Below are 14792 nucleotides of genomic sequence, written 5' to 3'. Positions count from 1 at the left end.
TAAAACCCCCAATCTCTTTAATAATATCAATCGTGATATATATATGCTGTTGCATTTGATTTGAATAGTGGAAACTCAAAGCTCTCCTCGTCCCCTGAGGACACGTGTTTTCTGCTTTACTCACCTCAAAAATAAAACTCCCTTAAAAGCATCTTTTAACCAAGTTACTGCAATGAAAATAATTCTGATAGCGCTGCAGGAATGCACTAAATAGATCATTTAGATCCTGTTAAGCAGTTTGCATTCAGTCACATATATTAATTGTTTGCCTTCACAAAACAAAACTTCAAATGGGTTTTCTTTCATTTATTCAGCATTTCCAAACGTAGCTATTCCCTCTCCTCAAACCTCTTCAAACTTCGGCCTGAATTGATGTGTTCCTGCACCAGCATCTGGACAGCACTGTGGCATCATTAAGATATAAATAGAAAGATAACTCCACAACGCACACATTAATATTACAAGAGGTGTCTCTGTTATAGCAGTAAATCGGATGACAAAATGTGTACACCCACCATTTTTGTAAATCCAAATTGCACCTGGATATCCCAAAGGCCCATTATTTATGTATGAGACTCTGTCTGGGAGTGTCCTGTTTTTACGTCACATATTTCTTATTAAAGCCTGAGTTACATTTTCATGAGCATAGTGGGATCAACGTGAAGTAAACTGGAGGCAGAGATACAGACAGTTTGTAAAGCCCATTAAAACAATATATTATAATTATATATTATTATTCATATAATAATTATAATAATATATCTCAGTCCATGGAGTGAATGCTTGGCCTATATTGACTGGTTTTTGCCCGTCTCCGGTCACTCAGCAGCTGCAGGATTGGCAAACTCAATTTCACCCACTGCCAGCCTACAGTAGCTGCACCAAACAACAGACTACCCTGGCAACCTGCAATACATGCACCTATTGGCTGGTACCATGGAAACAGAACCTGACAGACAGTCATTGTCAAACCCGTCAAATTCTTTAAAAAATATTAATTCAGACTAAATACATTTTTTTATGGAAAAGCAATACTTTCATTCTGTACCTCTCAAAACGCCCCGTGGGTTTATTAACTTAAATTTGTTTTATTAATCTTTAATAAAGATTATACATAGTCAAAACTTTAAGTACATCTGAATGCTGAGGCTTTTGTACTTTGAATGCGGATGATTTAACTTGTAAGAGAATATTAAAACATTTACATTGTTAAATAATAATAATAATAATAATAACAATAATTTAATAAATAGTAATAATAATAATAATGATGAAGTGTAAAATTATAAATTTAAAGTATGAACGTAAAATGAACTTTCAGGAGATAAATAATAAGCACATTTACCTCCACTGTAATCTTATTTTTTATTTTATCAGATAAAAAAGTGACGTGCTCCTTTAAGAGAGGCCCCGCCCTCTGGAGCGGGCGCATGCGCAGTGTGGTTGTGACTCACATGAGCGCTTGTTCCGTGTCCTGGCAGCAGGAACTTCAGTGTGGTGAGTTTGTGTTGAGTGTTTTCAGGCTGCTGGTGTCTCTGTGGTGGACACGCAGCTGCTCAGACTGCAGATAAATGTCTCCCGCACACTTCCCTCTGTCTCCGGCCGGAGCAGCGCGGCTCTCAGAGGCCCGGTCCACCGCGACACCGCGCCTGTAGGAAGCGTCCGTCCAGTTCCGGCCGAGGATAAACTTCTGTGTTACATTACATCTATTCATCATGCATCAGTCTTTCACTGTGCTCACACCACAGCACATGCAGCTGTGTCTGTAAGGGTCATCGTGAAACACCTCACTTTATTACTTCTGCGAGGATTGAGTGAGCAGCTAAAGGATTTTAAAACAGACTGCAGGAAACGTTTATATGTTTTAAAGGAAAGTTTATTTATTGAAAGGTTGAATATGTGGAATCTTTTTTAAAAGCTATATGTCTAAAAATAATGATAATAATACACCCACGGGGCGTTTTGAGGGGTACAGAGTGAAAGTATCCATTAAAATATATAATTAGTTTTGACGGGTTTGACATTCTGTCACGTTCTGTTTACATGTTACCAGCCAATAGCGTTGGGCTTTGGGGGTTGCCAGGGTTTCCTGTTGTTTGGTGCAGCTACTGTAGGCTGGCACTGGTGAAATGGAGTTTGCCAATCCTGCAGCTGTGTTATTTGTCCCAGCTGCTGAGTGACGGAGACGGGCAAAAATCCGAGTCAATGTAGGCCAAGAATTCACTCAATGGACTGAAATAAAAGAGTTAAACGGTATTGTAACGCACGCCGAAATGGCTAAGTTTCTCCTTGATCGGTAAGCTAACTTTCATGTTTACGGTAACTGTCAGTCAAACTCCTCTGCAGTACTTGTTTTTATGGTGCGATTTGTCGGAGGGGACGGGTTCAAACAGGCTCAAACAGACTCTGGTCTTCTTTGGGCTACTGGGCCGGGTCTGACCAACCTGGCAACCCGAGTACTTTTAATTATATTTTGTTGTTGCGAATACGATCTTGAGACACTAGGTGACAGGGTTCTCCTCATTCTCCTTATTCAACCTTTAACCTTTATTTCACCAGGAAAAAGACTCATTGAGATGAAAAATCTCTATTACGAGAGTGTCCTGGCGAAGACAGGCAGCAGCACAGTCTCACATACACACAAACACAAGTTGGACACAAACAATAAAAGACGTAGCATCCAAAACAACAAACTTTTCAGTTGCAATAATAAAAGCCTCAGGCAAAACATCTACAGCAGGATGTTTCCATTTCCCCTTAAATGTGTTCAATGAGACCAACTGATTTTGTTTTAAAGTTTTCTGTAAACTCTTCCAGGCGGAGGGAGCAGCAAACCGAAACACTTTCTTCTTGTTATTGGCAAAACTTCATGTCTTAATATGTTTCGTAGCTACAACTATCCAGACACGTGACTCAAGTCATTTGGTGTAAGTCTCAAGTCAAGTCACTGATCTGCAGTGTCTTTACAAAGAGAAGAGTCAAGCTATTAGTACCTGTCTAATAAAATATCGGTCAATTTATGTAACCTGTTAGACAATTAATTACATATTCAAGTTATTGATATTCAGTAAAAATGTAAATGTAATCAAACAAAAGGAAATTACTTTATAAAAGCTTATTTATTCATAATAAAATCCTCTCCCCAACAGTTTTAAACCGTAAAATACTGATAGACTAAAATGTAATCAACACAAAACTTCAGCTTAATTATTTTGTAACGTTACACACACGCACGCACGCACGCACACACACACGCACTCACGCACACCTGTAATGTCATGTCATGTAAAGTAATGGACATTTCTAATATTTAAACTGAAAACATGAAATGAACTCTCACCCTGGGTAGAGAAATAATTTGGTGGTTGATCATTTATTCATCATTTATTGTGATTCCAGATTTAGACACAATTTGGCGCTGTTCCCATTCACTGTTCGTACATTTAACTACGAAAAAGGATGCACAGTAATTTGTGTGTATTCCACGTTTTCATGAGTTCATGTCCCGGAAATACTAAGCCCAACCACAACCTGTTTTATAATCCAAACCAAGGGGTTGTGATGCCTGAACCTAACCGACACACACTAAACATAACGGTTGCGGCCCATTTTCGCCATAGTGCTAAACGTTTCCTGTTGAAGAGAATATGTTGAAAATGACCGTATTTTGACATCCTGGTTCACAGATCTCGTGTCTATATGAAGTTATTAAAACCTGTCTTTATTTAGTTTATTTCGAGACTCGTTATATAATCGAACCGGGCTGCTCTGTAATCCACCGGGGCAAAGGTGCACCATCATTGAACTACTAAAAGTGCCTGTTTTTGCCACTGACAGGCTCAGATTGTTAATAAAGGTCTGACTCCATTATGGAAAGATGATGAGGTCTCATTCAGACACTATTTATCAAAAAACTTACCACTAGTCACTATACATTAGGTGTATTTACACTGGACAACAAGGCGGCTTGATTTAGCCCCCTAATGTGCCGGCACATTGGGCGGAGCTGTCTGACGTGAACTGTTATGAGACCCACAGCCGGGAGTTTTAAAAGCAGGAAACAGACGATCACAGGATAAAGAGTCAGCAAGTCATCACTTCAGCTGCGACAGCAAAATATTGACCGTAGAGATGAGCAGCTGGAGAGGCTATGAATCTGTGAGATGCTGACTATTGCGGTCGGGAAAGTCTTAATCTCTCAGATCACTGGGACGGTGACTTCTTACGATGCATAGCCTGTACGTCACATGTTGTGCTTCTCGTCACGTCACATGTTTACGCCTTTTTACGCCTATCCCAGGAAGCTGGCTTTTGGAAAAAGAAGAATACTACGGCTCGGGTTCACATAGACAGCACGGCCAATTGTCGCCTTTGCCTGCCTGCCGATGTGACGGCTTTTCTGTATAAAAACACCTACGTACACAGCAATAAATGGTGAAATAGGGTCTAGGTTGAAAAATACAGAAATGTCCCTTTAAGCTTGCATTTACTGCAGCTGCAATGAGGCCTCAAAGATTTATTATAGTGCCTCAGCACATCAGAGATTATAAATTCAGATGTAATTAAACCCTAATTAACTATCACTCAATGTTTATCTTTATCTGAAGTCTCGTAATCACCTCCTAACTATGTTTTATGGATAAAACAGTAACATCAGGCTGTTTTTCTTGCTAGTTTATGTGAACAGCAGTTGAACAAACACAGCACAGAGAGAAGATGACTTTCATACACACAAGTGGTGCTTAGCAATATGATTCATGTGGAATAATTGATGAATGTGGTGCCATTAGCTTTATTCCACATATTGCCATTCATCACTGAGTCGCTGCACTCTAATCAACAAATGACCCAGAAATACACTCTCCTGCTCAGTGATGTCAGCTAAATCATGTGCACAGGAGCCGAGGATTAGCTCCGGGCTTCATTTGATCCCGACTGTAAATTATCTTCATGTCACGAATTAGAAAATGCTCAATAATTATAATTACCTAAGTTGTAAAAAATCTCTTTTAGAACGCCGTGATGGACACGCTCCTGTTTCAGCCATGCTGTGGCGAACAAACACTCTGCTGTCTCGTGAAACTGCATATCTCTAAATGTTGTAAAAAAAACAAACAATTAGGTGTTACTCTGCCGGTTGAGAAGATTCTCCTACCTTCCAGGATAAAATAAATCTTTTAAAAACCTACTGGGTTATCTGAAGAATACACGGTCACTGAAAACTAAGCTGTTTTCTTAAATTCAATTGAGTTTTATTTATAGTGCCAAAAAAAGTTATCCCAACACGCTTTACATATAGAGTAGGTCTAAACCACACTCTGGCTTATTCATGATTCACAGAGACCTAACAATTCCTCCATGAGCAGCAGTAAATCACAATATCTATAACAATAATAATATCTGTATACAGTATTTATCCAGCAATCTTGTGCACACAATAGCAACGAAAACCTTCCCTTTAACAGGCAAAAAACATGCCGGACGGCAATCTGTCTTGACTGGTTGGGGGTAGAGAGACAGACAGACAGACAACCCCAGAATACTTGGCTCATGAAAAGTTGACAGAACAGCAACAAAAACCTTTAATCCAAGTCATGTCATGTAGTCGTGATGTAAAAATTATGAAAACTCGATGTAGGAATATTCTCTAGGCACCTCACGATTTGATTTAGAGGGCTTCAATGCGATTATAAAGTGATTATCGATGCATCTTTATGCATTCAAATATCTGTGGTTGCTCACACTCAGCCATTCTCACCAAAACTCAAAAAGCTGCAAGCAACAAATAGCTCTGTCTTACAAAATGGTTACAGGCAAACACAATGTCCATAGTCAGGTTTTAAATTTCCAATTATTTACTTTTTTTTGCACTGAGACATAATCTCAATCTAAGAATCAGATTTGCGTCAGTGCATATCAAGTGTCGAGGAAATTCTGTCATTTAGATAGACGCTGTGTTTCGGCAGTTACGTTGAAAAGCTCCTGTTATTCTGAGTGAAGCTCTGGCCTTGTAAGGTAATCATCAGTATTTACAGTCTGCCCTGTTGCCGGAGGGCACCACATCATAATGAGTCGACATTAGTAATTCAACACCACTCATGCATGTAGAGAAAAATTAAGGGTTGCAGAGCTGGGGCTCGGTATAATTCACTGTGAAGTCTCTGTTTGCTGTTCTGTGGCATGTAAAGCAGGTCACATGAACCCCGAGCAGTCTGGTGGATAACATCAAAATACAAAGAGGATGATGCGGTTGTTAATCTGAGTATTTCTTACCCTTGTTGTCCTACTTCACCAGGTGTGGAGGATGAGCTCCGGCAGTGGGACCAAGAGGAAAGTCGGCAAAGCGCAGCATTGTAACCACATAATGGCGTTGGACGCTGAAACACTGACCGAGATTCAAGCTCTTTTTAGTAAAGTCAAAACCTATGTGAAACCTTTCAACGGGGAGTGGTGCATCCCTGACCCGAACTCTGCTCTCAGACACCCTGCGGAGGAGCACCCCCGGCTGCAGTCCCTGAAGGCGTTGCTGAACGATGTGAAGAACCAGCTCAGCGACAAAAACGTCCAGGTCTGGCATCAGCACACCAACTCCACCAATCGAGCTGGGAAGGTGATCGCCGCCGTACGCTCTGCTGCCAACGCGGAGATCTGCACTCAGGCCTGGTGCAAGTTCTCTGAGATCCTGGGAACCTTTAATATTCTTCCGGAGGAGGCTCTTCAAAATGGAGAGCTGAACACGGTCCACTTGTGTGAAGCTCCAGGGGCCTTTATTACTGCTCTGAACCACTACGTCAAAACCAGCGAGTCCACGCGCTACTGTGACTGGAGCTGGGCCGCCAACACTCTCAACCCGTACCACGAGTCCAACGGGGGCAGCACAACGATCGCGGATGATCGGTTGATTGCAAACACGCTGCCCTGGTGGTTCTTCGGCTCAGACAACACAGGCAACATCATGATCCAGAAACATTTGCTGGAGCTGCAGGCGTTTGTGGCTAACATGCACAGAGTCGATGTGGTGACGGCGGACGGTAGTTTTGACTGCCAGGAGAAGCCGGATGAGCAGGAGGCGCTGGTTGCGTCGCTGCATTACTGTGAGATCACGGCTGCACTGCTGCTTCTGAGTCCAGGTGGCTCCTTCGTGCTGAAGATGTTCACCCTGTATGAACACTCATCTGTCTGCCTTCTCTACCTGCTGAACTGCTGTTTCCGCTCTGTCAACGTCTTCAAACCTGCCACCAGCAAGTCGGGCAACTCTGAGGTTTATGTCGTGTGTCTGAACTACGACGGCAAGGAAGCCGTGAGGCCGCTGCTCTCCAAACTGATCCGTAACTATGGACCACATCTGGCTGACCGAGAGGCGCTTTTCCCAAGCTCGCTCATCCCAGAGTCTTTTGTGAAACAACATGAAGAAGTGTGCTCGTACTTCCACGCGCTGCAGGTGGAGACGATCTCAGAAAACCTGCGACTGTTCGAAGCAATGAGCAGCGAGCAGAGGCAGCGGCTCGACTACATCAGGGACTGTACGGCTCAGGAGTACCTGCAGCGCTTCCAGGTAGGATGTCTGTAGAGACCGTGAGCTTGTGATGTAACTGAGCTGCAAAGTTCAGTCTTGACCTTTGACCCAGCAGCTGAAGGTCCATTTGGTATCTGTTAGAGCTTTCGATCATATCACATGGTTTTCAGGTTGTCAGCAGATGGAGTTTCCTAGTTGACTGGTCATGGAACTGTAGATGTTCAACTTTCCCTTTGACTGAGCTTTTAAGAGACTTTTTGTCCACCAAAAAATAAAGCTTCAAAGTTGTTTAAGTCTTCAATTCAGTTTAAATATTGTTTTAGTCCTTAAAAATATATTTTCCCAATGACAAATATGACCAGAACTTTAGTGCAGTTTTGAGTCTTTATGGGTTTTGAAAATTTGTACCGGACCAAAGACAGAAGTTCAGGAGTAGTCATCCTTTGACTTCCAGGTTCACGGCTTTGATGATTTTCAACCAGCTGACACGAGTCAGTCGGCATACTTTAGTCGGCGGGCGAGTGGGGTGCTCCAGTTGTTGGCTCTATTTACCTGCAGTGACACATGCCTGTAACGCTAGTGCTAACTACTGTAGCTCGGTTCGGAAAGTGCGACTGAACTCTGTATTTCCAGTGGTCAAAATGTTCCAGTGAAGTGTGATGAAGTGAAAACACAGTGAGAGACGGTCAAAGAAACACCCAAAAACAAGTCACTGTTATTTTTAATGTCCACACAGCTGTGGATTCACATACAACTATGTTTACACATATCCGGATTGACAGGTGGCTGTGTAGCCCCGCCCTAAAGCATCCACTGTTTCTGATCTATTTTACTCTAAATGGGATCCTAATTTACTAAATGAACGGCATTCTGTATCGAAGAAGACTTGAATCTAGAGATTGAGACCATAAACTGTATGAATGAAGGTTTAGGCACACTCAGATCCTGAAGCACGTATGTCCACTTGTTTTTTTACACCGTATATGGTCATAATATGTCCACTATGAAATTAAGACTCTGTAATGTGTAAGTATACTGTAAAAGTCCAGCAGATAATTTGATAGAGTGCTGTGATTCATTCCCAAAATGTTTTCATCTCGATTCTCCCATTGCCCGTCTGTAGCATAGGTCTGTACTCATCTGGGCTGCTCACATGTGCCACCTGGTGTGCACTGCATATACTGTAGCCAATGAAACTAACGCTTGAATAAATCATATTTGACCCCCCTTAATGACGCTACGGCATTCAGGCAGAGGTCAAATGAAAGGGCAAACATCTGTATGTTAAACCCACACAGAATCGTCTCCCTGTTTTCAGGGCTGCAGCAGATGGAGAAGCTCTGATTAAAAACTAAGTGGCCTTCAGATAAATTATAGATATTAATTGTTTGGTTCATACAGTAATAGAAGTATAATGTATTAGTTACTTGCCACTGGCATTCAAAGCAATAAAAGCTTTCAAAAAGGAAGTCAAAAATGTAACTTAACCAAGGGTCTCTGTGTGTAGGTGACCTTCCTGCAACGGAGCCGATGGATCTCTCGTAACACGGTGAGCCCCGCCTGCTGCAGTGTCTCAGCAGGCCGACCTCTGGGACAGAAGAAGCAAACAGGTTCCTTCAACGAACGTAGGGAATTGCAGACCCTGTGCTGGAGGGAACGCATCAAGAGGGGTTGCCATGCCGCCTGGATACAGAGACACTGCACTGAGGCCGCCGGGACTGGCTGCGTGCTGGAAGGACCCCTGTCCAAGTGTCACATGGATTCATGGTACGTTATCATCGGGCCTGTACTGCCTGCAGTCCGAAACTCTCCGTTCTGTGAAGGAGGGTTGTTGAACCACTTGAATGAAGCCCTGATGGACAGAGCAGCAGACTGGACTCACACACCCCCCTGTGACTCTTGCCACGTGGTTTCCGCGGCCTCCATCTTTGCCAATGTTGCAGCTCTTTGCGTCGGGGATAAAAGGCAGAAACAGTGTCTCGTGTTTGGCAGCCGCTCAGTGTGGGGTACCTGTGAAAGCCAACTGGGGGATTTAGTCTTAACATTTTCTGCAGAGCCTTCAGTTCCTCACAGAGGTGGTATCACACTGCACGATGGGGAGCCGCTGTACCAGCAGCAGCTCTTAGGTTGTGTTGTGTTTTCCCTGCAGACCCTAACCTCCGGGGATGCCCTGCTGCTCCCTGTGTCTTCTGCTCTCACCCGTATCACCGCAGCTGTTGTGCTCTGCCTGCACGCGTGTTTTCACTCTGTCACATTCAGGTGCCCGCCACCCTCAGGTTTGGTCGGGACAGTGCTCGTGTGTGTTGGCTTCTGCCCTGAAACAGCCGCAAAAATACTTCCTGTCCTCACTGACGTCCATAAATGCATGGGTCAGTTGCTAAGAGGAGAGGGAGACTCTGGTAGAAATCTGCCGCCTGGGTGTGACAGTCAGGTGCTGCAGTTTGTTCCCATGGAGGAACTGCTCACAGGAGGACTGACTGAGTTCCTGCGGAGCATGAACTCTGAAATCATCCAACAGAAGCTGCATTTGCTCATGCAATCATAGTGCAGTTTAGTGAGCTGTGACTCTGGGGTACATGCTGTCGCTTCATAAGCTGTCATTATGTGTCAGCTTGTTTTCATTGAATCACAGCCGACTCTTTAACTACGCTGAATCATTTTTGTGCGCTGATATTAAAAGAGTACTTGTGCTGCTGTAACATTGTCAGACTCACAGTGGACAGTTTGAAAGAAAGGATCAAAATGAAAGCGGAAAAACGAAAGATTTTGTCTTTTCTACTTGCATTTTTACTTGCATTACCCACAATGCAACTCAACCACAGACACATTAGTGAGAGATCCAAGTCTCCTATGCTATTAACAGCTAATGTAGCTGCTAGCCTCTAGCAGGGATGAGCAGCAGAAGTCTGGTAAGATCTCTTCTATGTGACTCCACAGATTTGTTTTTCAGCTTTAACTGAGTGCATCGAGTTACATTTACAGTTCCATATACGTTGCTAATATCTCTGATGAGCTAAAATCCAACAGTAATAATGCTGATATCTAACACACTAGTGTATCAGATGGGGTTTTTTTGTTAAAAAAGGTCAAACCTTCACTTCACCCTTAAATCATCTTTGTTATTATTTCAGTGTGCTACATTATATTCAAAGCTTTTGATAACCTGCAGGCGAGAACAACATTGTCTGATGATACAAATTTGCAGTGCATGAAAATGCAAATTACTTTCAGCACTTGATCAACAGAACTCATCCGTGACTGATTTCACAGAGGATTTTAGGGAGGTTGAATAAACAGTCGTCGAAACCTCCAGCCAGTCACAGATGGTTTGTGTTGAAAATCGCAAGAGTTTTACCCTGAAGCGCCGGTTGTGTTTTACAATATGTTTCATCCCAGGATGTTGAAGATCTTTTTGTCTTTTTGCCATCATGCAGCTTATGGGCGACTTACTGTTGAACAATTAATTTCTCTCTTTTGTGTCCAGTGAAAAAAGCGTTTTATCCACATATGAAAGGACAGCCTGTGGGCACAAAAATGTTTATACTGCATGAGCTACACAACTAATGAGCTGCTAAGAAAAGAAACATATATTTGCTTCAGTAAATTCAAGTAAATGCTGCATTTCCCTATGTGCAGTTTTTTTATTTTAAGTCTCCGGTTTATAATATCACAATGTAACTGAGGAGTTAATTTTCTTACAAAAAAGAATAAAAATGTGCACTGACAGATGACATGAAGTCTCAGTGTTGTGTTCCCTGGGGCAACAGAAATGTCTCAACATCTACTAACACTGTGAAAATGGAAATCTGCATTTTGTTTGAAGTCTGGTGTTCTGACAGAAAACCACCCATTACTAAAATGCTTTTGAAACCATTCAGAAGTGACGAAATGTAAGCTTACGTGAAATGTAGGACTCATATGATTCATATTTTAGTTTCTGGCTGAGGAGGATTGGGGAGGATTCAGATGTATGGAAGCCAAAACCAGCCGTGTTTGCAATTTCAAAAGAAAATGCCTTTATAATTATTTAGCTAGAAGAAAAACAAGAGATTGTTTCCTCCAATTACTCGTGTTTGTCAGAGATCAGAAGTGTCATGTGTTCATGCAGCCACACTGACATTTACTGTATGTTGAATGCATTCAAACAGCCCAGATTGTGTCTTTTCTTTTGGAATATCTCTAAATTGTTTCAACAAAAAAAATATTTTTTGAGTCAGTCAGTCAAATCAGTCATTGTCAGATCTTTTTTTTTTATCTCCAGCAACCCAAAATTTCTCTCCCAATTTAGTGTTTTCTTCAATTTATAAGTGACACATGTAAGAGGTTTTATACTTCCTGTGAATATAATCCAAGTAATCTCATTTCCATATATGTATTTTGCATATGTACCCTTTGTTAACACCTTATTTTGAGAAACAGACGTAGTCCCACATAATCTCCTGCTAACTTCACCAAATCTGTCATCGTCTCAATCTGAGCTCAATCTGAATTTCTGATCTCTGGTAAACGTTATATATCAAGTAATAAAAGGGAATCATCTTTCGTTCTCTATACACAAGTTCTTAATAAACTTGTAATCACACGACAAAGACATTAAAAAACAATCCTGCCTGCGTACAGGTTTGAACAGATTCTAGTTTAAATGCGTTTTATTAGCTTTCAGGGTGAGTTTGACACAGCAGTGAGAAATATGGAGGCTGTGTAATGGGAATGCTCAAATACTGTCGGCTTGTACAGCCTGATGTTTGCTAATGTATGATGGTTATCATTCAGCTTGACCCTGAATTGAGCCTCTACCCGAGTGCTTGCCAGGGATTATAGCACACGAAGTAGTGTGATTATATTCTGCGCATCTGTTAATGTGAGATAACAGTTGTGACTGTCTTACACCACAGTCATATCTCAGCTTCTTTACTTTGTGTAATACAGGCATTAGTTTGGTAGATTTGAATGAGTGCAGTGCCTGCAGATGGAGCTGACCCTTGCATTTGGATGAAACCAGGATTCCTCATCATCTGTGAATAAGGAGATGCATCGTCCATGCAGCATCTCTGCAGCTCGCCTTCACCTCCGGCACCTGCTGATAAAAAACTAACCAGATGTTGGATATTACTGTAAGATGGAAGCAATCACGCCTGCAGTAGGTTCCCTTCAGGAGTCACATACATCTCTTTGTGTGTCTCTGTGTGCTAACAATAAGACTAACTAGGAACTCATAATAATTACAAAAATAAGTTACAACCCGATCATAAAGGTAGGAAATAGGTCATCATGTAGGCCAATATCATTATGTTAAAAAAGAACAACGGTTGAAAAAATAGTGCCATTAGTTGATATAAACACTTTGTCAATACTTTATAATATGTAACTTTTCCGTATTAAAATGTTACCAAACAGAGATTAATCAGACCCACACTCCAAACAGAGGGCTATGAGATAGTATTCATTATTATAGAATCCAAAGAAGCTAATGACCAACATGTGTTAGTTAGCATGTTGCGTAGCTAGGCAAACTTCAAGAAACAAACTAGTCCACCATCACTCCCAGGCATTGAAGACGTCTTTGTTTTCTTACCTTTGCTGCAGACAAGCGCAAAAGGGTGGCGATAGCGACTGAAGGGGTGTCCCATTTCGTAGGGGTAAATTTTCAACCCCTACCCCTTGAAATGGAATTACAGGGGTAGGGGTTGGAAACTGAGGTAAAAATGAGAAATGTGATTGGGCCTAAGAACAGCTACACCTTTGTATTTTGTGAATTTGTATACTTGCGTTATCCCAAATGTTTCCAACAATGATTCATCAGTGAACTCGGTTTTTAGTTGTTTTGATTTAAAGACGCATAGTAGCAGAAGTAGGGCTGGGACTTTAACGCGTTAATTATGATTAATTAATTACCGAAAAAATAACGCAACAAAAAAATAACGCAACAAAAAAATAACGCAACAAAAAAATAACGCAACAAAAAAATAACGCGATTAATCGCAATTTATTCTTGCACAGTGCGGAACGTTGCTCATTGCACAAGTTTGCGCCTGGCCTGTAATGCTGACGCACAGGACACAACACAGAGAAATTAAACTGATGAGAAGCGAGATGATGAGTTGTTGCTGGGTTCAGTGGGCGACATTTGAGTTCTAAGAAAGGACCAAGTGGAAACAGGGACAAGAGCAGGGTTGGGTAAGAATTGTGCAAGAAAGAATTTGCCTCCCATGGAGAAAAATCACTCTATGTTGAACTGTTTATTTTATTCCAAGGATATTATTCTTAATATTTTTGCAATGTAAGGTTTCCACTTTTCTTGAATGTACCGATAAAGCACTGTTTTATTTTTTAGAATGTATTAAGTTATACATCAAAATCCATTTAAATTGAAAAATGTTGCTACTTGTGTCAAATATTGATATGCAATTAATCTGGATTAATCCATTACAAAGCCTATAATTAATTTGATTCTTCTTTTTAATCGTGTCGCACCACTAAGCAGAAGATTACTTTTTACTTCTAACAACAGCACATTTCTTTTTTACCTCTGATCTTGTTGTTAAGACTGGATGGGATCATAAAACACAGGTCAAAGGAGAGATGACTCTTTAATCTGCTTTTACCACTTGATCGGCGTCCTTTGTTCGGTCCTGATAGGTATTATTTTGGGTCAACCGCTTACCACACAAAACTCTTTTTTCATTTATAAGTGTAATATCTCCAGAGTTGCTGATGTTGTGGTTTTGTGGATTACAGTTGAAAACTGGATCAGAGAAAATCAGAAAGTCATATTTCACTAATAATCTCTCTTCCTTGTCTGGCTGCAGCGTCACCAACCGCCCAATTAAATTAGACAGATTAACACAAACTGATGATTTCCTTATTCTTTACATGTAAAACAGGAAGAGAAAGCAAAAAAAAAATTCTGTACATTGAGTCTATGTAAAAAGAAAATGATGTGTGTGTGTGTGTGTGTGTGTGTGTGTGTGTGTGTGTGTGTGTGTGTGTGTGTGTGTGTGTGTGTGTGTGTGTGTGTGTGTGTGTGTGTGTGTGTGTGTGTGTGTGTGTGTGTGTGTGTGTGTATGTGTGTAAGTGCGCGTGTGTGTGTATGTGTGTGTGTGATTCAGTCAAGTGATTGGGTCGTATTGTGTCCCGGGGATGTAATCTGTCCTCAGTGCACTCTGTGTCCGACTACAGTCCAATCTGTGTGGATGAAGTAATCAGATGGTGAACTTGTGAACTCGTGTGGTGATGAAATGTTAGTAGGTCAGTCTGCATCCATTCACACAGAAGG

General features: G+C 41.5%; 1 protein-coding gene across 1 annotated transcript; it reads left to right on the top strand.

The window, feature by feature from the left end:
* Positions 1 to 1474: 1474 nt before the first annotated feature.
* Positions 1475 to 11241, top strand: cmtr2 (cap methyltransferase 2). Its single transcript, XM_083912362.1, has 3 exons — positions 1475 to 1497; positions 6296 to 7555; positions 9024 to 11241. The coding sequence occupies exons 2-3, from the start codon at positions 6305 to 6307 to the stop codon at positions 10059 to 10061; spliced, it is 2289 nt and encodes a 762-aa protein (XP_083768488.1). The 5' UTR covers positions 1475 to 1497; positions 6296 to 6304; the 3' UTR covers positions 10062 to 11241.
* Positions 11242 to 14792: the final 3551 nt, after the last annotated feature.

The sequence above is a fragment of the Echiichthys vipera genome (assembly GCF_963691815.1).
Source record: "Echiichthys vipera genome assembly, chromosome: 1".
NCBI lineage: Eukaryota > Metazoa > Chordata > Actinopteri > Perciformes > Trachinidae > Echiichthys > Echiichthys vipera.
The sequence above is the reverse complement of the archived record's forward strand: the minus strand, read 5'-3'. Positions and strand labels throughout refer to the sequence as shown.